Source organism: Bos taurus, chromosome 5, assembly GCF_002263795.3.
Source record: "Bos taurus isolate L1 Dominette 01449 registration number 42190680 breed Hereford chromosome 5, ARS-UCD2.0, whole genome shotgun sequence".
Lineage (NCBI taxonomy): Eukaryota > Metazoa > Chordata > Mammalia > Artiodactyla > Bovidae > Bos > Bos taurus.
The window spans coordinates 70004222-70027365 of NC_037332.1; the positions used below are offsets into that span (position 1 = coordinate 70004222).

At 44.7% G+C, this 23144-nt stretch overlaps 1 protein-coding gene across 5 annotated transcripts in view; it reads left to right on the forward strand.

Annotated features, from left to right (window-relative positions):
• Positions 1–23144, forward strand: part of RFX4 (regulatory factor X4) — a 172666-nt gene that overhangs the window by 125741 nt on the left and 23781 nt on the right. For 4 of the 5 annotated variants that reach the window (XM_005206762.5, XM_059886540.1, XM_005206760.5 and 1 more), the window contains 5 exons: positions 515–659; positions 5864–5958; positions 6394–6511; positions 17913–18032; positions 18606–18767. In XM_005206762.5, coding sequence (XP_005206819.1) covers positions 515–659; positions 5864–5958; positions 6394–6511; positions 17913–18032; positions 18606–18767 — 640 coding nt within the window. The remainder of the gene's footprint in view (positions 1–514; positions 660–5863; positions 5959–6393; positions 6512–17912; positions 18033–18605; positions 18768–23144) is intronic. The other variant, XM_059886539.1, reaches the window with a different exon arrangement.

Sequence of the window (23144 nt, forward strand, 5' to 3'; positions counted from 1 at the left end):
AACTGCTTCAGAATGTATTTAGATGAAAAATACACCTTGCAACATTTCTGAGGTTGAAATCTATCATAGTCCCAAGGGTAGTGGGACCTTTTCAAAATCTGAGCCTGTCAATTCTCAGGTGCTAGAGACATGGGTTGTTAAACACAGAGCTCTCACCCAACAAGCTCCCATCAGGAGGCTGACAGATCTCTGGGCCTCATCCCACTGTTGCACCAGGTCAAGACCAAAGCTGGAGTGGGAGGGTGGGAGGGAGGAGGTGTGGGGAATAGCAGGTTTGTTTTGACCTAGGCCACCGGGGAGTCGTTTCTTATAAACAGAGACATGAGGAGAGAGCCACAGAAGACAGTATACAGATCTTCCAAGTTACAGACTCATCTTCTGAGTTTTCTTGAATTTCAAAGCACTTAGCGAAGCCCCATGAGTAGATTCATTAAAAAGAACTGAAAGAAAATAAGGGGAAGGGTTTGAATCTAACAACCCATGAGCTAATGAGTTGATTGGATTGGATTTCCAGGCATCTCGAACAGTGATCCACAGTGCAGACATCACGTTCCAAATGCTGGAAGACTGGAGGAACGTGGACCTCAACAGCATTACCAAGCAAACCCTTTACACCATGGAGGACACTCGTGATGAGCACCGGAAGCTCATCATCCAGTGTAAGATGCTCCACCAGGGCGTGTGTCTTTTTATTTGTTTAAAAAGAAAGAGTATGTTGGTAAACAAAGTGGCACTCCCACCCAGTCCTTCTCCCTGGGATCCCATCCCTCCCCTCCTGTTGTTCCTGTTAAAGGGGTTGGCCCAGGGGGAGGAGCCGGTTGATTTACAAGGACATGGGTCCACATTGCTGGGGAAAATGGGTTCTGGGATATCGGGCAGGACACATCAGGCAGAAGGCCCCACACAGGACCCTCGGTGCCAGCTGCCATTCCCTGGGTGGCATCAACAAATGAGGAACAAAGCTTGGCACCTCTCTTGGCGAACGTCAGCCTGGAGGTAACTGGATGTGCTGCCTGCTTTTCCATGGAGAGTCATGGGAGTCAGCCCACATATTGGCAGGTGAACCTGTCAATCACAGTAGATATCTGAGAAGGAAGTGGATGGTGACTTACTTCTGTGAACTTGTGACCCCTGTGGGCAAAGACTGGGAGACTATTGCTCCAGATATTATCCTGATATGGTCGGGTTGCTGTTCTTGGCAGCAGAGGACATGGGAGGACTACAGAACACCACCATCCTTAACATATGAGTTTCTTTCCTCGCGACCTCGGAGCTCCTCTCAGGCTCATATTTCTTCCTCTGCAACAGCCTCCAGCCTGCTTTCCCCTGTTGAGAATGTTAGAGATTGTCACTAAAATCATAATTCAGCTGATAGACTGCCTAGTTTATGCCAGGTCCTGAGGGGAGATTCGCTTATCACCCGCATATTACAGATGAGCAAACTGAGCCTCCCTGAGCCAGTGAACCTTGCCCAAGGCAGCAGAGCTGAACCTGGAACCCAGGTCTAGTCTCCGTGTCCTACCATGCACTAGTGCATGCCAGCGCAGACAAAAATAATGAGATGTGGGCAAGCTTCAGATGTTCTAGGACCATTCCAAGTTTTTACAGTCATGCTCCCTGTCCTGTTTTTCCTTCTAGAAGGCATTGGAGAGCATGACTGTGAGCACCCTAACAGTGCTGCTGCTGCTAAGTCGCTTCAGTCGTGTCCGACTCTGTGCGACCCCAGAGACGGCAGCCCACCTGTCCCTGTAATTCTCCAGGCAAGAACACTGGAGTGGGTTGCCATTTCCTTCTCCAATGCATGAAAGTGAAAAGTGAAAGTGAAGTCGCTCAGTCGTGTCGGACTCTTAGCGACCCCATGGACTGCAGCCTACCAGGCTCCTCTGTCCATGGGATTTTTCAGGCAGGAGTACTGGAGTGGGGTGCCATTGCCTTCTATCTGTACCCAGATGGTCGTGCCCCCAGGGCCTCACACAGGGCCAGGTGTGGAGGAGGGGCCCAGCAAAGTTTGTGGAGGACCAAACCAGAGGGGTGAGAGCCCAGAGTGATCCAGCTTCCTGGTTCTGCTCACCATTCCTAGCAGCACTGGACTCAGCTCTCTTCTCCTCTCTCCAGCTTTCGTGGGGGAAGAAACTGTAACCCAGACTCATAGGGAAACATACAATCACCACTGCTTGTTTTGGGGCCAGGCGCTGAGCCTCTGCTGGAGCAGCATGCAGATCACTACTGCCTCTCCTGGAAAGAACCTGTTGGGCCTTTCTCTTCTTGTTTTCTTCCCTGGAGGAGGGCACAGCAACCCACTCCAGGACTCTTGCCTGGAGAATCCTATGGACAAAGGAGCCTGGCGGGCTACAGTCCATAGGGTCGCACAGAGTCAGACATGAGTGAAGTGACTTAACACGCGTACACACTTCTTGTTTTCTTAGGCTAGGGGCAAAATGTTGCCCTTTGAATCTTTGTATTCTTCTAGAGGAAGGGCGGAGAAGGCAACGGCAACCTACTCCAGTACTCTTGCCAGGCAAATCCCATGCACAGAGGAGCCTGGTGGACTGCAGTCCATGGGGTCGCTAGGAGTCAGACACGACTGAGCGACTTCACTTTCACTTTCTTGCATTGGAGAAGGAAATGGCAACCCACTCCAGTGTTCTTGCCCGGAGAATCCCAGGGATGGGGGAGCCTGGTGGGCTGCCGTCTCTGGGGTCGCACAGAGCCGGACACGACTGAAATGACTTAGCAGCAGCAACAGCAGCAGAGGAAGGGAGTCGTAATGAAGTTTAGGTCAAGCCACCTGGTACTTACTGAATGCCTGTCCTGGGTTGAACACTGGGCTAGATGCTAAGCAGAGAGCAGTGAATAAGATAGACACTGCCCTTCCCACATGGAGCTTAGAGCTAATGGCAAATCAGAAGTCAAAGAAGTAATTTCCAAATGGTTGCTTGTGTGCATGCTAAATCACTTCAGTTATGTCTGACCCTTTGCAACCCCATGGACTATAGCCCACTAGGCTCCTCTGTCCATGGGATTCTCCAGACAAGAATACTAGAATGGGTTGCCATGTTCTCCTCCAGAGGATCTTCCCAACCCAGGGGTTGAATCCATGTCTTTTATGTTTCCTGCTTTGGCAGGCAGATTCTTTACCATTAGTGCTACCTGGGAAGCCCTTCCAAATGGATGAGTTTTACCAGAGGGAATATACTAAGTGATGCAGTGACAGGATGCGGGAGATTGAGGAAGCCTGAAGGCAGATGGCCTGGCACATGGGTTCACCCTTGCTCCTTCCAGACAGCTGGGAAATCAGTCCCTGAACACAGCGAGCTGGACCAAGGGCAGTCTGAGAAGGACCAGGGGCAAGTGTGTACTGAACTCTTCTTCCCTTACAACCAATTGACAAGTCTTCAGATTCTTGCTTGAGGGGGTTACCATGATGTCCATGATGTAGATGCTGGCAGGGGATGCTCATTTACCTTCAATTAAAAAGTGCACATAAGGATTTGAGCATGCTGATTAGAAGGAGTGTTAAGTGGTGCTGCGATGAGAACATAGGGTTGGGATGCCTGACAGACCTTAAGTCAAATGTTGGCTCTGGTGGACTCTGGCTACCACATCTGTAAAATGGGGATAATGCAAAGAGATTAAATGGGACAATGTGTGCCTTGCTCTTGGTACATAGTGTAGAGCTAGTGTGGTGAAGAGGTTGCAAGGCAAGTGCTTGAGTCCCACTGTGTTTGAAACTTGCCTCTAACCAGAGGTGAAACCTTTGGAAAGTCACTCATCTCTGAGTGCCTCTGTTTCCTCACTTGTCAAAGAGGGAAGTAATAACAGTACCTACCTCTGGGGGCCATTCATCCTTCCAACAAACATTTGAGCAGCTACCAAGTATCAGGCACTGTTCTCGGTTCTGGCCTCGTGACATTCACATACATGCTGGAGGTTGTCTCAGTTTAGAGGGTGTGTCCATATAAAACATTTTAGGGCAGTACCTGGCATGCGGCAAGCACTCAGTTAATGTTGGCAGTTAACACTTTCACTGCAACCATGATCATTATCATCATATCATCATTGATTGAAGCACAGTAGCTTGGGCACACAGACCATGCCAGGAAGGGGAAAGTGTCACCAAAGAGAAAGTGGTGCCAGTTCCTGTTCTGCCACCAACTCATCCTCTGACTCTGAGGGGGTCATTTGACCTCTTAAACATAGCCTCTTAGACATAGACATGAGACATCCTCATCTCGAAAATGACACAGATCAACTAAATGGGTTTGGAAAGTCTTTTCTCGTTCTGAAGTATTTGACTTTGGGTCCTGCAAGCCAACCTCTTGCAGAAGCTATCACAAGTAAAGTAGAGTAGATTGGTTGGTCCTGGAAAATGGAACAACAAAAATTGCTGACAAATGAAAACTGTAGGAATGTGTGGTTCCTGAATTATGGTTTGATTTATCGAGCCCCACAAACAAAAATACACAAAAAATATAATAAAAGATGTTGTTTTTGATTGGAGATCATCACAGCAATGTCTCTACTTTCTACAGTGCTCCAGTGATTGCAAAATCTTTCTAGATTCAGTTGTTTGACTCGTGCCTGAAGACAGGTTGTGAAGTGATAACGATTATCCTCCTGTTAGTGATGTGGAAACTGAAAGCCCAGAGATTGCTCCCTCTACTCCACAAATATTTGTTAAGCATCTGCTACATGTCAAGCACTAAGAGGCTGGTTCAGCTACTTGGCCAATACCATCATGGTTCAGAAACATTTGAATGATCAGATGTGCTGAGAGAGTGCAAGAGAGCATTAGCATGTGTCTGGCCTGTTTGCACAAGCAAGCACTTGCTGGATAAGAGCTATGTCACAGGGAATGCACCAGCTAATAAAGATATCAGACAAAGAGATAGCAGGGGGATACACCCATGAACACCGCTAACTATAACAAAGGGCTCTTCAAGATATACTGAAGGTAAGAATACAAATAATTAAGGGCTATGAAATATAGAGGAAGAATGATCAGCTCTGCTGAAAGGGGGCATAAGAGGGTAAATAGAATTTCACAGGAGGATCATTTCCGCTGTTTTGTGATGGACTAAACAATCCAAGCTCTAAAATTACTGCAGATGGTGACTGCAGCCATGAAATTAAAAGACGCTTACTCCTTGGAAGGAAAGTTATGACCAACCTAGATAGCATATTCAAAAGCAGAGACATTACTTTGCCAACAAAGGTCCGTCTAGTCAAGGCTATGGTTTTTCCTGTGGTCATGTATGGATGTCAGAGTTGGACTGTGAAGAAGGCTGAGCGTGGAAGAATTGATGCTTTTGAACTGTGGTGTTGGAGAAGACTCTTGAGAGTACCTTGGACTGCAAGGAGATCCAACCAGTCCATTCTGAAGGAGATCAGCCCTGGGATTTCTTTGGAAGGAATGATGCTAAAGCTGAAACTCCAGAACTTTGGCCACCTCATGCGAAGAGTTGACTCATTGGAAAAGACTCTGATGCTGGAGGGATTGGGGGCAGGAGGAGAAGGGGACGACAGAGGATGAGATGGCTGGATGACATCACTGACTCAATGGATGTGAATCTGGGTGAACTCCGGGAGTTGGTGATGGACAGGGGGGCCTGGCGTGCTGCAATTCATGGGGTCGCAAAGAGTCGGACACGACTGAGCAACTGAACTGACTGACTGAACTGAAACAATCCAAGCAGAGGTTTAAAGGAATGGCAAGTAAGCTGGGGGTGGCCATGGTTGAAAGTGTTCCTAGGCATGGAAGATGAGCCTGGAAAGATAAGTCGGGGTGTATTCTCTAAATCTTTGAATGTTTCTCTGTTTAAACCCAACTGCATGGTGTGGGGGGCTCTCCTTTATTTGACAGTGTATCAGGAATTTGACCACCTCCTGGAGGAACAGTCTCCCATTGAGTCCTACATCGAGTGGCTGGACACCATGGTGGACCGGTGTGTTGTGAAGGTGGGTCAGCTGAGCGGAAGGTCCCGGCCCTGTATGGCAGTCCATCACTCTTGTTGGTGGCACTTGGGTCGCCAGCAGCAAGCTAGCTGAGTGTTTCCTCGGTGGCCTCAGAGCCCTAGGGATCCAAAACAAAACTTGCCCACCCCCCCACCCTTTGGAGGTAGGCAGCAAAGAGACTCAAAGGAGGCAAGACTCTGAGGCTCCCTCCCCTGGCTCAACCAGGCCAGAATCTCTTTTTTCTGTTGTACACATTGAGTCTTGACTTAAGATTTCATTTCTTAGAGTGTACTTTTGCTGCTAAAAATCAAAAGTCAAAAACCACCGTTCCATGACATTAAACTTAGAGACCCATAAACCTTCTTGTCATTTTTTATAAAAAAGAATAATAAGTGAAAATCAAATCAACCACTCTTAGAGCTGTTCACTCTCTCTTAGGTGGCTGCCAAGAGACAAGGATCGCTGAAGAAGGTGGCCCAGCAGTTTCTCTTGATGTGGTCCTGTTTTGGCACAAGGGTGATCCGGGACATGACCTTGCACAGTGCCCCCAGCTTCGGTAAGTCCACCCCAGCCCCCTCCAAACCAAAAACGTCTTCTCTGGGCTCCATGGATCCAGTCCATCTCTCCAGAGTTAGGCATGGTCTTGTTGTCTCTGAGACCATAACGACAGCACCCGGAAACATCCTCTGTTCTGGGGGACATGATGTTAGGACTTTCAGGGAGAAAGATGGCATTGCATGCTAAAGGAGAAGTATTCATATCTGAAGATGAGAGGTTGGCACACACTACTATTTGAGTTTAAAGAGGAGTAAATAGCAATGGCTGTGCTCCCCTTTTTCTGGAAGCCCCAGTCATGGCTACTTTTACAGGACTATTTTGACAAGTTTCATAGTGTGGATATGCCAAGACTGGGCACATGAAGAAGCCCCTGAGTCCAAACATTTGCAAATGGCTTGACTGACAGGCCAGCGGTGGGTAGACAAGTTTCTTTGATGACATGCCCTGGTCTGATCCCTCGTGAAGGACTTCTGCATTCATTTTCCCCTTTGCTTTCCTGACCCCTTGGGTTTGCACCACCTCCAGGAGACATCCCTACCCCAAGTCCTTGTCTTCTGTTTTCCAGTGTTAACGGAACTTGAAATCTCTGCCCAGAGGTGCTTCTAATAGTCTGTGGGCAAGAACCTAATCACTGACTTGGGGGGAATATTATGTTTCCTTAGAAAGAATGGCATATGCACGGAGTTCAGGTCATCATTAAACAAGTGACGTAGGACTTCTAGGCATTATCCAGACATTTGAAATCTCAAAACCGCTCTGGCCTTCAATTTTCTAGGCATTTCAGCAAAGGGCTGTTGGTAAATTTTCAGGGTAATTACCTTGTTCTCTGTTTAACTTTGCAAGTAGAAATGTGATTTTTGCTTCTCATTATCTCCAATTAAGCCAATCAGCTCTGGGCTTTGCTCTGGGTTTAATCTGACACTTTTCCATCTATTTTTTTTATGGTCTTGTCAGTATTTTCCAGTTGTGCTATACAACATGGTGAATATGTGTTGAAACAAAGAATGCACTATTTTTTCTAAACAGCTCTGTCCGTGAAAGACTGTGTTTACCCAATTGGAGAAGTGTTTTGTTGTGGATTTCTTTAATCTCAGCATTGGGAAGTTCTCTGAACCTGCCTGCACCATGGCTACAGATGGAAATTCTCTTTGAGCTGTGTATGGAAATGCTCTGGTGACCGCTACCTGGGCAGTGACATCAGACACAGCATTTTGATGACTTCCAGTTCAGCATAGTTAGTGTTAGCACATGTTACCTCTGGCTCTGGGAAAACCATTTGTGCATAACTGCTTTCAGTTAAGCCAATGGGTAAAAAATACTCAAGATTTTTTCATTGTTTTAGAATCAAAGAATGAACGATGCCACACAAATAAATATATACACATCCACAAAGCAAGCATCCTCTCCTTGCTTTATATCTTATGCTTCAATTTGCTGATTCTTAAACTGACTATATTATCAAATACCCTTCATTAGATAGAGAATGTAGTTGACGTTGTAATAGTCTTTGAAATCCATTTGTATTTACTAAGTTAACAGTCGATGTTATGGACAGTAGAACAATGAGAGTTCAGTGAATAAGTACTAAGAAAAACTATTCCTTAAAATGTGTTTGTTTCTTTTTGAACCATACACTATTCTAGGATACACTGGAAACTCAGGCAAATGGCAAAGAATGGTCACAAAACTTTTAGAAAAGGAAAGGAAAAAGATATGAACCCAATTTCACGTTTACTGTATTTTTCAACCCTGAACAGATGGAAATAATACCTGTCTCCAAGTCCGTTTAGCAAGGTCTCTGAAATGGTCCTGCTCATCCGACTCATTGTTGAGTTTTGCGGCTTGGGGTGACAGGCAAGTTGAAAGAATTTGCGGCAGACAAAAGCCCAGCTCCCCCTTTCTGCCTGTATATGTCAAAGACACAGTTGGTGGTTGTGTTTGGGTCATGTGTTCCCTGTATAAAAACAGCTAATTAGGAAAAAGAGCCCTCTGTTCCCTGGCCCCACCCCCAGCCGCAGGGGCCAGCTCTATATATCTTATAACTCCCACACGATCCTGGCCCTGTGAATGGTGCGGGCGTTTGTGTGTCCGCGTAGCAGGCTGACCGTCACAATGATCGTGTGGAATATCACAATGATCCCGCAGGGACTCTATCACCTCTTCCCAGAAGAGCCTCTTTCAAAGGTAGTTGACTCCTTTCTTCTCCTTAATTCCTTTTCACTCTTTTCTCCCTAATTCCTTTTCACTGAAAGAGCCTATGCTGTGAACTAAAGTAGCCAGACTTTCTTTCTTTGCTGCAAGCAGCACTTTCTAGCAAAATTAGTCAGCAAAGGTAGGGTGGTGGGCAATGAACTTTTCATCCTAATGGAGCTGAGGAAATTAGAGACTCCATTTAAACAACAACAACAACAATGCATTTGCGGTTGACTGCTCTGAGTCCAGTTCCTAGGATACCTGGCTCCCGAGGCAGGCAGGTGTCTTTACCCTTTCACTCTGGGTTTTCACCAGATGCCCCTGTTTTCACTGTTTGGGAACATCCAGAAGGCAAACATAGTCCCCGGAAGTGCTTCAGCATGAAATGGTGTGGAAAGCTGCCTTGGATTTGAAGGCTAAGGGGGTGGGGCTGCGTATCATTTCCCAAGTTTTTACCTTTCTACACACTTTTGTCCTGGCCTAGAGTCAAAGCTCACCCGCTCAGGCAGGGCAGGGAAGCCACATGGGAGCAGCTCCCAGGCCAAGTGACTGTGACGGACGGAGCCTCCAGACTACTTCTCAAGGTTTGGATGTCCTGGCCTGGCTCTCTTACCCAGAACCTGCTAAACTGCAGAATCTTGACCTTCAAAATGTCATTCACAAGCCCTCCAAGCTCCAGGAGGCAGGAATTGCTTTCCCTGTATTGGAGAGAAAAAGCAGAAACCCAGAGAGGAGACGGGGCTTGCCCAGAATATACAGCAAACTGAGCTGAGCTCCCCCGCTAGGGGCTCCCCCGCTAGGGCCACACTGCTAAGGCTTCTTCTAACTTTCTTCAGCCAAATAGTAATAAGAAAAACAAAGTAATGTTTATTCAGGGCCTAATATACACTAGACACAATATTAGGCACTTTCTCACTGAATTCTCACAACTTATGAGGTCCACTAGCAGTGCCTCAATATAACAGACAAGGAAGCTGTGATAGAACAGGAAGCAAAAGCAAGATAACGCTACTCTTTTTGACAAGTGTGTAGGAAGCACACAGTACCATTTAATTCTCACATCAACTCTGCAAGGCAGACAATGATAGGTATCTTTTTACTGAGATGGAGGATTTTCTTGCCCAAAATCAATATGGTAAGTGGCAGAGCTCTGTTTCAAAATCAGATCTGCCTTGCCACAAAAGCCATGCTTTCTCAATTACCATAATTAAGACAAATATCCTGGGCTCAGATGCATGGCATGAAAAAGGCTAGATAAACTGTTTACCCCTCGTTGATGGTTTTTCTAAAGCCATATTGATGGAATAAAAAAAAAAATTAAGCTATGAGAGAAAAGAACAATAATTAGATGATCATGAGTAATAAGAGATGCCAGAAGACAAGTGTTGAGAACAAAGAACTGTCAACCATTATTGAAAAGTGAGGGCAAAGCAAAGATATTTTCAGTTATACAAAAACTCAGAGAACTGTGGCGCCTGTAGAACTTCACTTTAAAAAATTAAAGGGTACATTTCAATAAGAAGAAAAATAAAACCATCACTAAGTTCTGGGATGCAAGAAATAGCAATGTTCTAGATATTGTTGTTTACCAAAAGTGTAGTGGTTTAAAACAAAATTATGCCAACAGATTCGATGTGTCAGGAATGTGAACACAGGGATGGCTGGTCACTGCTGTATGATGTCTGGGACCTCAGAGTCCAGCAGGGATGGCTGGCCTCTGTTCTGTGATATCTGGGACCTCAGATGGGAGGACTCAAAAGTTGGAGCTCACCCAGCTGGAGGCTGGAATCCTCTGGAATCCTCAGGTGTCTAGTGCCTGGGCTGGGATGATTTGGAGCCTAGGACAGCGGATCAGGGTGCACTCAAATGGCCTCTCTGTGCGGCTCACTTTCCGTGCTGTGTGCTCACAGCACGGTGGCCTCTGAACAGTTCAACTTCTCTCATGGAGGCTCAGGCCCCCTGAACAAGTGTGCCAAGGAGGGAGCGACAATGCCTCTTACAACTCAGTCTCAGAAGCGAAAGTGTCACTACCCTTGCTCTGGTGATAAAAGCAGTCACAAACCTCCCGAGATTGAAAGAAGTGCATAGACCACCTCCCACCCCCTCCGCCCCCCCGCACAACACACACAATTTTCCCAGGAAGGTTTGTTAAAGAATTTGGGGGCCATCTTTAAGATGAAAGAAATTTTAAAATATATAAGCAAATTTAAGTAACTTTTGATTGTAATTTAAAAACTTTTGTTGTGTGTTATAAAAAGGTAAAATTAAACTGTAGGAAACAATAAAACACAGGGAAGTGGGGAGAGAATCTTTCAGGAATAGTTAGAGTATGCTAAAGGTCTTTGTCTTGAAATACTATATAACTTTAGATTTTGTTGAAACGAATGTATAGTTTGGACTTAATAGGTGTGTAGGATATAGAATCATCACTAGAAGAATAGAATCGTAATTTGCCAAAGAAAAATGGAAAAATGTGAAAATTTAACTGACAAGAATTAAGAAAATAAAGGAAGTTTAGAAAAAATATAAACTCAAAACATGAAATAAGATGCTAGAAATAAGATCAACTAATAATCACAGTAAATGAAAAGATCTCTTCCCTCAAAACAATCAGGCATAAACTGCAACTTTTACTAAACCCTTAAGAAGCATAAAATCCTTAGTTTATGAAAATTAACATGAAAATCAGTGTTTTAGAGAATAAAAACAAAAGAAGGAAAGCTGATATAATCTCAGCTTCAAAAACTTAGAAGAGCTGTAGAGGAAAAGGAAATTATGACTCAACCACACATAAATATAGATGAAAATATTCATCTATATATATGAATAAAATACTAGCAGATCAAATCCAGGGCAAATTTTTTAAAAATCATGGTTGATGAGTAAAATGCCAAGAATTCAAGTATGATTCAAAGTCAGAAAATTACTCATTAACATACATTACAAATTAAAGGTCTTCCCTGTTAAAAGAGAAAAATTATATGAACATCTATAGATACAGAGGAAAAAATGTATTTGATACAATTCAGCTCTCAAGTATAACTTTTAAAAACTCTTGGCAAACTAGGAACAGAAGGGAATTCATTTAATATGTTAAAGAGTATTTTAAAAACCTGCAGAAAACAGTATACTAAGTGGTGGAACTTTAGAAGTTTTCCCATTTCAGTCATGAATAAGAAACAAATGCTTTTTAATACTGTTTCTGATAGCTATGTACTGGAGGTGCTAGCAAATGCAACAAGAAAAGGAAATGAAATATAAGAATGGGAAAGGAAAACACAAAATCGTCTTTATAGATGTCATGATGGCTGACAAAAAATAATCTACAAACTAACAGAACAAATAAGAATTCAGGCAGGTTACTGACTTCAGTTTTAAAAAAATCTTTAGCACTCTTACCATTAAACAGAAAATAGCTATCTCTATGTATCAGTCTATATGTCCATATTTATATTTTGCATTCATAATAGCAACAGAAAGGTGTCAGTAAAATAATTCTAACAAAAATTATTTTAAGGCCTTCAAGGGAAAAAATTTGAAAGTATTATTTACATGTACCCTGTTCGTGTTTGGAAAATAATGTGATAAATAATTTAAATACAATCTTCAAAAAAAAATACCCTAATAGAAAAATGGGTAAAGAACATGAATAGACAGTTCACAGAAAAGTAAATTCAAATGGAAATAATCATATGAAAAGAGGTTGCACCTCTCTAAAAATTAGGGTACTGCAACATAAAGACAGTAACATTTCACGCCCTTCAGATGGCAAATACTGTATTAACTACACTACCAGTAAGGGTGTGAAAAATACTAGTGAGCAGTTTGGCACTACCTCATAAGACAAGAATGTAGATGCTCTTGGACCCAGAGATTCTACCTCTGGTCCTAAACAGGTACAGAAATTAAAAAAAGAGACTCATTAGAGCCAGTTTCCAGTAGTCAAAACTGTAAATAACCTAAATTCCATCAACAGGAGAATGGACAAATAAATCGTGCTATGGTCACACAATGGCCATGGCCATTAAGCAAGAGCAATGCGCCTCGGTGTGGATAGATCTTTAAAAACCCAAGGTATCAAGGGCAGGTTGCAGAATGCTCTGTAAAATATGGTACCGTTTCTATCAAGTTTGAAAATAAAAAACAATATCATTTGCTTTTGTGGATATATAAATGTATGTAGAAATGTGTTTGAACAATAAATGGCAGATTTGAGACAGTAATTACATAAGGGCACGCTGTGTCAGAGCATGTTAAGGAAGGGAACACTGGGGCTTCATTTTTATCTTCAATTAAAAAAAATTCAAATATGTGAAATGTTAAAAATTTATAGAGCTTAGTGTTGAGTACACTGGGTGTTCATTTTAAAATTCTCTCTCTTTTTTGCGGGGGGGCCTTCCCATGCAGCATGTGAAATCTTAGTTCCCCAACCAGGGATCAAACCCAAGCTCCCTGCATAGGAAGTGTGGAATCCTAACCCCTGACTGCCAGGGAATTCTCTTAAAATTATTTATACTTTTCCGTATGTTTGAAATTTTTCAGAAGAAAAAGCAGTGCTTTGATTCTATAAGATGGCATTAACTATGTCATCATATAACAACAACAATCTCCTTTTGTCTGTATCCTAAAACCTTTTTCCATAACAGACTCCAATGCTCAATAGCTCTGTAACTTTAGGCAAGTGCTTTAAAATCTTCTGAGCTTTCATTTCCCCATGTGTTAACTGAAGATAATATCTTATTCACAGTGTTGTTGGAAAATTAAAAGGGCTTAGCACGGTGCATATGGTAAGTGGTCAGTGCTTACTCATTTCATTCATTTGTCTAACAAATAACCATGGAGCCTCCACTGTGCCTGACACTATTCTAGATGCTGAGTGTAGAACACTGTAGGGGGTGGGGGTGGGGTAGATAAAAAGACATAAAATTCCTTCCTTTTATGGCACTTACAATCTAATGTAGGGAGGCACATAATAAAGATAAATAAATTCAGTCTATAGAATAGCAGATGTGTTAAGTGCTAAGGGAAGAAATAAAGCAGGAATGTTAGCTGTAATTGCCTCTCTCCTGTCTGTCTTTGATGTTTCTATCTTTCCTTCTCCCTCCCCTCTTCTTCCTCTCATCAGTCTTTCTGAATCTCCTTTTTCTCTTTCCTCCCTTCTAATTGAACTGCTCCCATGTCATGACACCCTGGCACTGAACTGCTTGTTGCCTAATAATCTTAAGGATGGATTTCTGCTCACCAAGGACACTGTAGCTTTTGTGGAGTCAGTGACTGAGCTTGAAGTTTCCTTTGTACTCAAAGCACTTATCACAGTGGTGAGCGAGCAGCAGTAGCTCTACAAACTTTACTTGTTTGAGGGATGATTGAAATTATCAGACCAGTTGGGTAGCTGATCAGAGTCATTAGGAGGAGAGATTAAATCCCCAAATCAACACTTCCCCTGGAGTACTGGCCTCCAAGCCTAGCTCTGATATTTTCTACGAGGGTGATCTTAGTGTCTTCACTTCATCAAATCTTGTTTCTTTATCTATTAGACAGGAGTATTGTGTAGATGATCCGAGGTGCCTGTCTGTGCTAAAACTACTAAACCCATTTTTATTATCTAGGGTTTTCCATTCTAATTCAGTTTCATAATGTCTTTCTGTCTATCCTTGTTGACTTAGAGCCACATCTCAGCAAATACTTCTTCATTGTGGAGAGCCTTTGGAACTTTTTGGTATACGCTGCTGTCTTTTGACTTCTTTGACTCTGTGAATGGAACAGTCACACCATAGGACTTAGAACGTTAGAATGTTCTAATCTTAGAACATTACTAGCAAAAGAGACCTTAGCCACTGTTCATTAAGCACATGTACTTTTCTTCATTATGGCACCTCTGTAAAATAGAGTTGACTATTCCCCTCTCAGAGAACCTTATTGCATAACTGATTGAAGAACAACTTCAGAATCAGTCAGACTTGGGTTCAAGTCCCATGTCTGACAATAACTGTGTGACGTTGGACAGTTAACTTTACCCATCTGAGCCTCAATTTCCTCCTTTGTAGAAGGAGGGTATCAATCATCTCAAATGTTTGTGATGAGGATTAATGCAGTAGTAAATTTCCAGCAGTTAACCCAGTGGCTGCCACAGAGCAAGAGCTCAGTAAATGGCTGGTTTTGTTTCTAACATTTCCAAGGAGCAACTCATCCAAATCTTACTAAGTAGCAGAGCCGGAGTTCAACCTGGGCAGTTTGATCCAGCCCCACGCGGTTACCCACCGTGCTCTACCTACAGCTCACAGGACTCATTCTGGGAAAGTGGATGGAAAGTTTAGTTGTGGGAGTCTGCATCTCACAATGACTCAAAAACACCTGAACGTTCTGAATTCCAAATGGGGTCAAAGAACAGACACAGCACCCTGGGAATGGAGGAAGAATGGGGACCAAGTTCAAGATGGGGGACATGGTCCTGGAGCTCTGTGGAGGGACTGGAGTAGATGTGCATGACCTGGGGGCATCTGGGGGCCTCAGCGTTAAGCCAGGAATCTTATTCTGTAGCATTTCTGGACCAAAAGAATCAATCTATCTGAACTGAAAGGTGTTGTGTGTGTGTGTGTGTGTGCATGTTCACAAAGAAGCCAGGTACAACTAAAAAGGAGAAAATAAATTCCACCTAAGAGGAGCGCCATCCTAAAGCCCCAAACTGGCCCTTATCAACTTATTTCTGAGACCTGTAAAAGCATAGCACCCAGCTCACATGGCCCTTCTGAGGACCAAATCCTTTAATCTTCCCATCTGTGCTATGAGGAAACTGAACTGGATGGATCTATATGGGAAAGGGGAACAGAGTTTTGGAGCCAGACCAACCTGAGACCAATCCCTGCTTAATTTCAATGAAGAGACTCATTTCCTCATCCATAAGAGAGTATAATGGGCTTCCCAGGTGGCTCAGATGGTAAAAAATCCACCGGCAATGCAGGAGACCTGGGTTCAATCCCTGCTGCTGCTGCTGCTAAGTCACTTCAGTCGTGTCCGACTCTGTGCGACCCCATAGACGGCAGCCCACCAGGCTCCTCCGTCCCTGGGATTCTCCAGGCAAGAACATTGGAGTGGGTTGCCATTTCCTTCTCCAATGCATGAAAGTGAAAAGTGAAAGTGAAGTCGCTCAGTCGTGTCCGACTCTTAGCAACCCCATGGACTGCAGCCTACCAGGCTCCTCCGTCCATGGGGTTTTCCAGGCAAGAGTACTGGAGTGGGGTGCCATTGCCTTCTCCGGGGTTCAATCCCTGGGTTGGGAAAATTCCCTGGAGGAGGGCATGGCAACCCACTCCAGCATTCCCTGAAGAATCCCCATGGGCAGAAAAGCCTGGTGGGCTGCAGTCCATGGGGTCATAAAGAGTCAGACATGACTAAGTGACTAAGTACAGCACAGTTCAGTTCAGTTCAGTTGCTCAGTCATGTCCGACTCTTTGTGACCCCATGAACCGCAGCACGCCAGGCCTCCTTGTCCATCACCAACTCCCGGAGTCAACCCAAACCCATGTCCATTGAGTCAGTGATGCCATCCAACCATCTAATCCTCTGTCATCCCCTTCTCCTGCCCTCAATCTTTCCCAGCATCAGGGTCTTTTCAAATGAGTACAGCACAAGAGAGGATAATACCACCTATCTCACAGTTTTGTTGAAAGAATGAACTCTCTGTTAAGTGCTTAGCAAGGTCCTTGGCATATAGTGAGCGTTCAATAAATCTGTGATGGCAGTCATAGTGGTGTTGATGATGATGATCAGATCGTGAGATAAATAATGCTGGGGAGTCTCAGAAGGCCCCTAAAAAAAGCAAGGGAAATGGGGGAAGGAGAGGTCAGTGAGAAGTGTTGGACACTTCACGGGACAGCAGGATATCCATGTGGAAATGTCCCTTTGAGAGGTGGAAACATGGGACTAGAGATGAGGGCTTGGCCCCTCTCTCCAACTGCAGATATGGAGTACCGTCCCACATGTGGATCCATGTCCATGGAGGCAGCACAACATGCAAGAAATGAGGGTTTTGAAGTAATGTATGCTGTCATCTTGAACAACTTGACTTTGCAGAACAGAAATAAAAGCTCCTACTTTTACAAAGTGGTTATAGAAACTGAATTACTGAATATAATATTTTGAGCACAAAGTCTGACACATTGGAAAAATCTTCCAAAATGATTGTTCATATCCCTCTTTATGAAATAATCTACTCTAAGTTTAAGATGAAGACTACTACTTAAGGATACCTAGTCTTTTCAAGCAATACCTTTTGTAAGCACCATGTGGTAAACAGAGGTCTCAGAAACACTCAAGGAAATAATTCATTTGTTGCTAACTTAAAACATCGATTATCGTCCTAGAATTATGTCACATACGTTGGTAGACACCAGTGAGTTAGAAGACAAAGTCCCTGCTGTGGATATCCTTACAGTCTAGTCATGGGAGTCAGAAGCTTGTGGAAGAGAGGAAAATGCAAGACACTATGTCCAGAAATGCTGAACAAAGTAAAGAGTGCCTGGACAAGGATGAGGACAGTGTGAGTGGAGGAGCTCAGATGCATTTTGACAGATGGCTCAATAGGTGCCATTTTTGATGATGTCCTATTAATAAATTGAGCAAGGAAGAGACTCACTTGCTCAATTTATTAATTGAGACACTTCAGTCCACTCAGTCATGTCCAACTCTTTGAGACCCCATGGATTGTAGCACACCAGGCCTCCCTGTCTTTCACCAACTCCCGGAGCTTACTCAAACTCATGTCCTAGAGTCAGTGATGCCATCCAACCATCTCATCCTCTGTCATCCCCTTCTCCTCCCACCTTCAATCTTTCCCAGCATCAGGGTCTTTTCCAATGAGTCAGTTCTTCGCATCACGTGGCCAAAGTATTGGCATTTCATTTGCAGCACCAGTCCTTCCAATGCATATTCAGGACTGATTTCCTTTAGGATGGACTGGTTGGATCTCCTTGCCGTCCAAGGGACTCTCAAGAGTCTTCTCCAACACTTAACCTTATGCTAAACCCCAGGCTAGGAGAGGAGATGGCAAAGGAGAGCAAACTCTTGACAACAAGGTGATTCGTACCTGAGCGGGAGATAGGGTCTGGGACAGGTGGTCAGACAACTGCTCAATGTGTTGTCAACCAGACCAGAGGGCACACCTGAGCTGAGATGGCTTACCTTTCATTTGGATCTCCTCTTACCAGGATCTTTTCATCTAATTCACTTGATGTTTGATGACTACGTGCTCTACCTGTTAGAATCGCTGCACTGCCAGGAGCGGGCCAACGAGCTCATGCGAGCCATGAAGGGAGAAGGAAGCACGGGTAAGCTGGCACTTCACTGGGACGTGCCCTCTTTCTCACATTGACTTGTATCCTTACGTCTGTGCTCTGTGTTTCTTCAGCTCCACATCCCAGAGAATTTAGTTTTGGTGAACAGGTCAGACGGTGGGAAACCAACAGTCTTTTCCTTCTTGAGAGTGGGCATGTGTGTATGCAGGAATTGCCTCGTGTGCCACCATGATGATGGGAAACCATCAAAGATTTTAAGCAGAGGAGTGACATGATAGGGGCTTCCCAGGTGGCATTAGTGGTAAAGAATCTGCCTACCAATGCAGGAGATATAAGAGACATGGGTTAGATCCCTGGGTCGGGAAGATCCCCTGGAGGACGAAATGGCAACCCACTCCAGTGTTCTTGCCTGGAGAATCCCATGGACGGAGGAGACTGGCGGGCTAAAATTCATGGGGTTGCAAAGAGTCAGACATGACTGAAGTGACTGAGCACACAGCATGCACGTGACTTGATAAATACCACAAGAACATTTCCTTTTTAAAAGTCCCTTAAGGATAACTTGCCTTCACCTTTGGCTCTAAGAATCCACCCTTCTTCCCACAGCAGAAGTCCGAGAAGAGATAATCCTGACAGAGGCTGCCCCGCCAACCCCTTCACCTGTGCCATCATTTTCTCCAGCAAAGTCTGCCGCGTCAGTGGAAGTGCCGCCCCCCTCCTCCCCTGTCAGCAACCCATCGCCTGAGTACACTGGCCTCAGCACTACAGGTAATGAACGTCCCTCCAAGGCTCTGAGTGGGGAGATGATGTGTAAATCCAGAGCTCTACGGAAAAACATTCTCCCTCCAGCGCCCTCCCAGAACAGTGCCAACATCTGAGTATCCTCCTGGATTTATCCATTTATTCATCTGCTCATATACTTCTGATACTTCTGTTTTCAAGTTGGCAGATTAAGTACATGATAAAATCTCCAGATTCCCCCACCAAAAAAGAGAAACTAAGTCACTGACATGATTAAAATGATATAAAACACAGAGCACAGACATTTTGGAAAATGAGAAAGGGTTCTCTATGAACCAGAAACTGAGAGGTATCTCTGGAAAATGGGGAGACAGGAAGCCATATGAGAAGCCGTGGCAGTACTAAGGTAGGCGGGGCAGTAAGCAAGGTTCGAGCTAATGCTGTGGGTCCCCAAGGAAGGGGACAGTCCATCTAGCTGTGGAGACCTCACAAGGAAGCGGGGAGCTGACACTTGATTTTAACTGACAAAGGTATTACAGAAGGGCCTCTGGGCAGAGGACAGTGTATGCAAATGCACAGGGGCGGGAAGTGTGGGACCCTTTCAGGGAATGGTAAACTGGCTAAAATATGGGGGGTCATGAAGGCGTGTTTTAAGCCTGGGAAGGTAAATTCAAGTCACATCCCACAGGATCTTGCATGCCAAGATGCTTGAAAATGGAAGAAATGTTACAAGGATAATCATAGCTAGTTGTTAATATTTAAGTGTTACTTTACCATGAGCAAAGGACCCTCAGCATAATTCTTTTACTCGATTACAAGGTAACTATTGTCCCATTTTATGGAGAAGGAAAAGTAAAGGGTGGAAAAGAGTTAAATTCCCAGTCCCGGCAGGCACCAGAGTCAGCAGTTGCCATAAACAAATTTATTCATTCGGTCATTCAGCAAATGTCCTAGCTCTCAAGACTTGTGGAAATGATATATTGTATGTGGAATATGCAGTAAGTGTTGGGTAATACATAATAATGAATAGAGTGCATGTGTGTATGGGTGTGTGTTTGTGTGCACCTCTAGGTTTTCTCATGTGGTTAGAAATATGGGAATTAGATGAGGTAAGAAAAGTCAAAGTGCTTGGTTAACAGTGCAGCACTATCTAGACAGAAGCGGTTAGTGTTCGGATTGCCTATAAGATGAGGGCTGTGGCCAAGAGTGCTGTAGGAGTTCAGAGAGAGGAGCAGACCCTGTCCATCCCACCAGAACCCTGGGCAGGCAGGAGGGAAGCCTTTGGGAGAGGGGTGAAACTCAAAGGCAGCCTCAAGATAAGAAGGACTCAGCTAATAGAAGAGTGAGCACACAGGAAGGAAAGGCAGAGACAACTTTCTGCCGGATGGGCCTGGGTGAGGGTGCGGGTGAACAGACCAGACTGCGGAGTGGAGAGCTTGGTAAGTCTGTGATAATAATTCGTTATCTTTCCTTTTTTATTTTTAAAATATTTACTTGGCTGTGTCAGGCCTTAGTTGTGGCATGCGGGATCTTGGTTAAGGTACATGGACTCTCCAGTCATGATTTGTGAGCTCAGTAGTTGTGGCAGCTGGTCTCTCTAGTTGCGGAGAGTGGGCCTAGTTGCTCTGCAGCATGTGGGATCTTAGTTCCCTGACAAGGGGTCAAACCTGCCTCCACTGCAATGCAAGGTGGATTCTTAACCACTGGACCACCAGGGAAGTCCCTCATTATCTTTTCCACCCAAATCTGCTCTTCTACTCTGCCATTTGCCCCAGTACCAAATCTGGGAATCAGCTCTCCTCTCCCTCAACTCCTCCTGGATTAGCTAGGGTAGGCTAAGCCACAGTAACAGACCCAAACATGGCTGGAGTTAACACGATGGGAATCTATTTCACACAGGGTATCTCAGTCAGAGAGGAGGCTGTCTTTAATACAACCATTTGGAAATGAATGTTCCTTTCATTTGAAAATGAATGTTCAATGTGGGGCTCCACCATACCCCAGGGCATTGCTTCTCAAAGTGTGGTCCATGGAGCAGTGGTATGAGCATCACCTTGCGACTTTTTGGAAATGCTTGTTATCAGAGCCCATCACAGACCTACTGAATCAGAAAGTCTGGGCGGTGACTTTCCCGGTGGTCCAGTGGCTAAGACTCCATGCTTCCAATGCAGGGGGCCCAGATTCGATCCCTGGCCAGGGAACTAGATCCCGAACACCACAACGAAGATCAAAGATCCCAAGTGCTGCAACTAAGACCTGGATCAGCCAAATAAATAAATTTTTTTTTAAAAAAAAAGAAACTCTAGGGTGGGGCCCAGCCATTTGCTCAAGAAGCCTCCAGGTGATGGTGAGGCTGACTAGTTTGAGGACCACTGGCTTTGGGCTTTGTTAAGTCTGCAACAGCTGAGAGAAATGGAAAGTGGACCTGAAGGAGGAAAAAGCCACTGATAGAAGCCCTGGCCTGAAGGCGGCACGTGCCACTTCCACTTACATTCTCTCAGTGAGGACTTTGTCACATGGCCTCATGTACCTGCACACAGAGGTGGGATATGTGGATAGTGAGCCCCCAGGCGGGAAGGGGGACAGATTTGGGGGAGACAGATGGCATTCTCCTCCACATCTCCCAAGGCCAGCTGTTCTAACCCAGAGCTTGACTGACCATTCCTTCCAGTGCACTGCTGCCACCAGGTTCAGGCCTTCCCTACCCCTCACGGGCGTCCACAGTGACTCTGGAGCTGCATTCCCTCCAGGTTAGAATCTTGCTCCAGACCCTCATAACGTGGGCTTAGTTACATCACAGTTCCAATTAAAATACACGGGGAATGAAATTATGTGTTTGTGAAGATCAAATAGGATGAGATTGTTGTGTTTAGGTCCTGTCTTTTATCTGTTCATTCAGTCACACGTCTATCTATCTATTCATTTATCCAATAGATACTGTGGCAGACTTTATTTTGGGGGGCTCCAAAATCACTGCAGATGGTGATTGCAGCCATAAAATTAAAAGATGCTTACTCCTTGGAAGGAAAGTTATGACCAACCTAGACAGCAGATTAAAAAGGAAAGACATTACTTTGCCAACAAAGGTCTGTCTAGTCAAGGCTATGGTTTTTCCAGTAGTCATGTATGGATGTGAGAGTTGGACTGTAAAGAAAGCTGAGCACTGAAGAATTGATGCTTTTGAACTGTGGTGTTGAAGAAGACTCTTGAGTGTCCCTTGGACAGCAAGGAGATCCAACCAATCCATCCTAAAGGAGATCAGTCCTGGGTGTTCATTGGAAGGACTGATGTTGAAGCTGAAACTCCAATATTTTGGCCACCTGATGTGAAGAGCTGATTCACTTGAAAAGATCCTGATGCTGGGAAAGATTGAGGGTAGGAGGAGAAGGGGACAACAGAGGATGAGATGGTTGGATGGCATCACCAACTCAATGGACTTGAGTTTGAGTAAACTCCGGAAGTTGGTGATGGATAGGGAGGCCTGGCGTGCTGCAGTTCATGGGGTCGCAAAGAGTCAGACACGACTGAGCAACTGAACTGAACTTATCCAATAGATATTTCTCAAGTGGCTTCTATGAGCTAAACACTTCAGAAGTTGGTGATACAAACAGGTGAACTGTGGTGCCTACCCCTGGGAGTTTATTGTTAGATGCCAGGGTTCTGATGGGGCTTCTCTGGTAGCTCAGCTGGTAAAGAATCAGCCTGCAATGCAGGAGACCCTGATTCAATTCCCAGGTTGTGAAGATCACCTGGAGAAGGGATAGGCTACCCATTCCAGTATTCTTGGGCTTCCCTGGTGGCTCAGACAGTAAAAAATCTACTTGCAATGCTGGAGAGAGACCTGCATTGGGATCCCTGGGTTGGGAAAATCCCCCAGAGGAGGGCTGGCAACCCACTCCAATATTCTTGCCTGGAGAATCCCCATGGACAGAGAGCCTGGTGAGCTACATACAGTCCATGGGGTCATAAAAAGTTGGACGTGACTGAGGAACTAAGCACAGCACAGCACAGGGTTCTGAAGATCAAGACAGTAGTTATAATGACTGCTGAATTGGAAGAAAGGTCAGAGTTAAGGAGCACAAAGCAGGGCCTCCAGCCTGTACTTGAAGGATCTGGGGAGCCAAATAATGAGAGAAAAGGTATTCCAAGCACAGGCTTGGAGTCAAGAGACAGCATGTAATTTTCAGGGAACTTCAAGTATTAATATATACCCCAGGAGACTTTTGTTTAATTCTTTCCCAAATGTTTCCAGAGCCAGAGCTACTTAGAGAGGAAATGAGCAGATGCTTAAAGCCTATAAGGTGCCTGCCCTCTTTTCCATGTTGCCAGGGACAGAAAACGTGCTAACCACCCCAGTGGCCCTTCGTCAGGGACAGTTCAGGAGACGGGTTCTTCAGAGCAGTG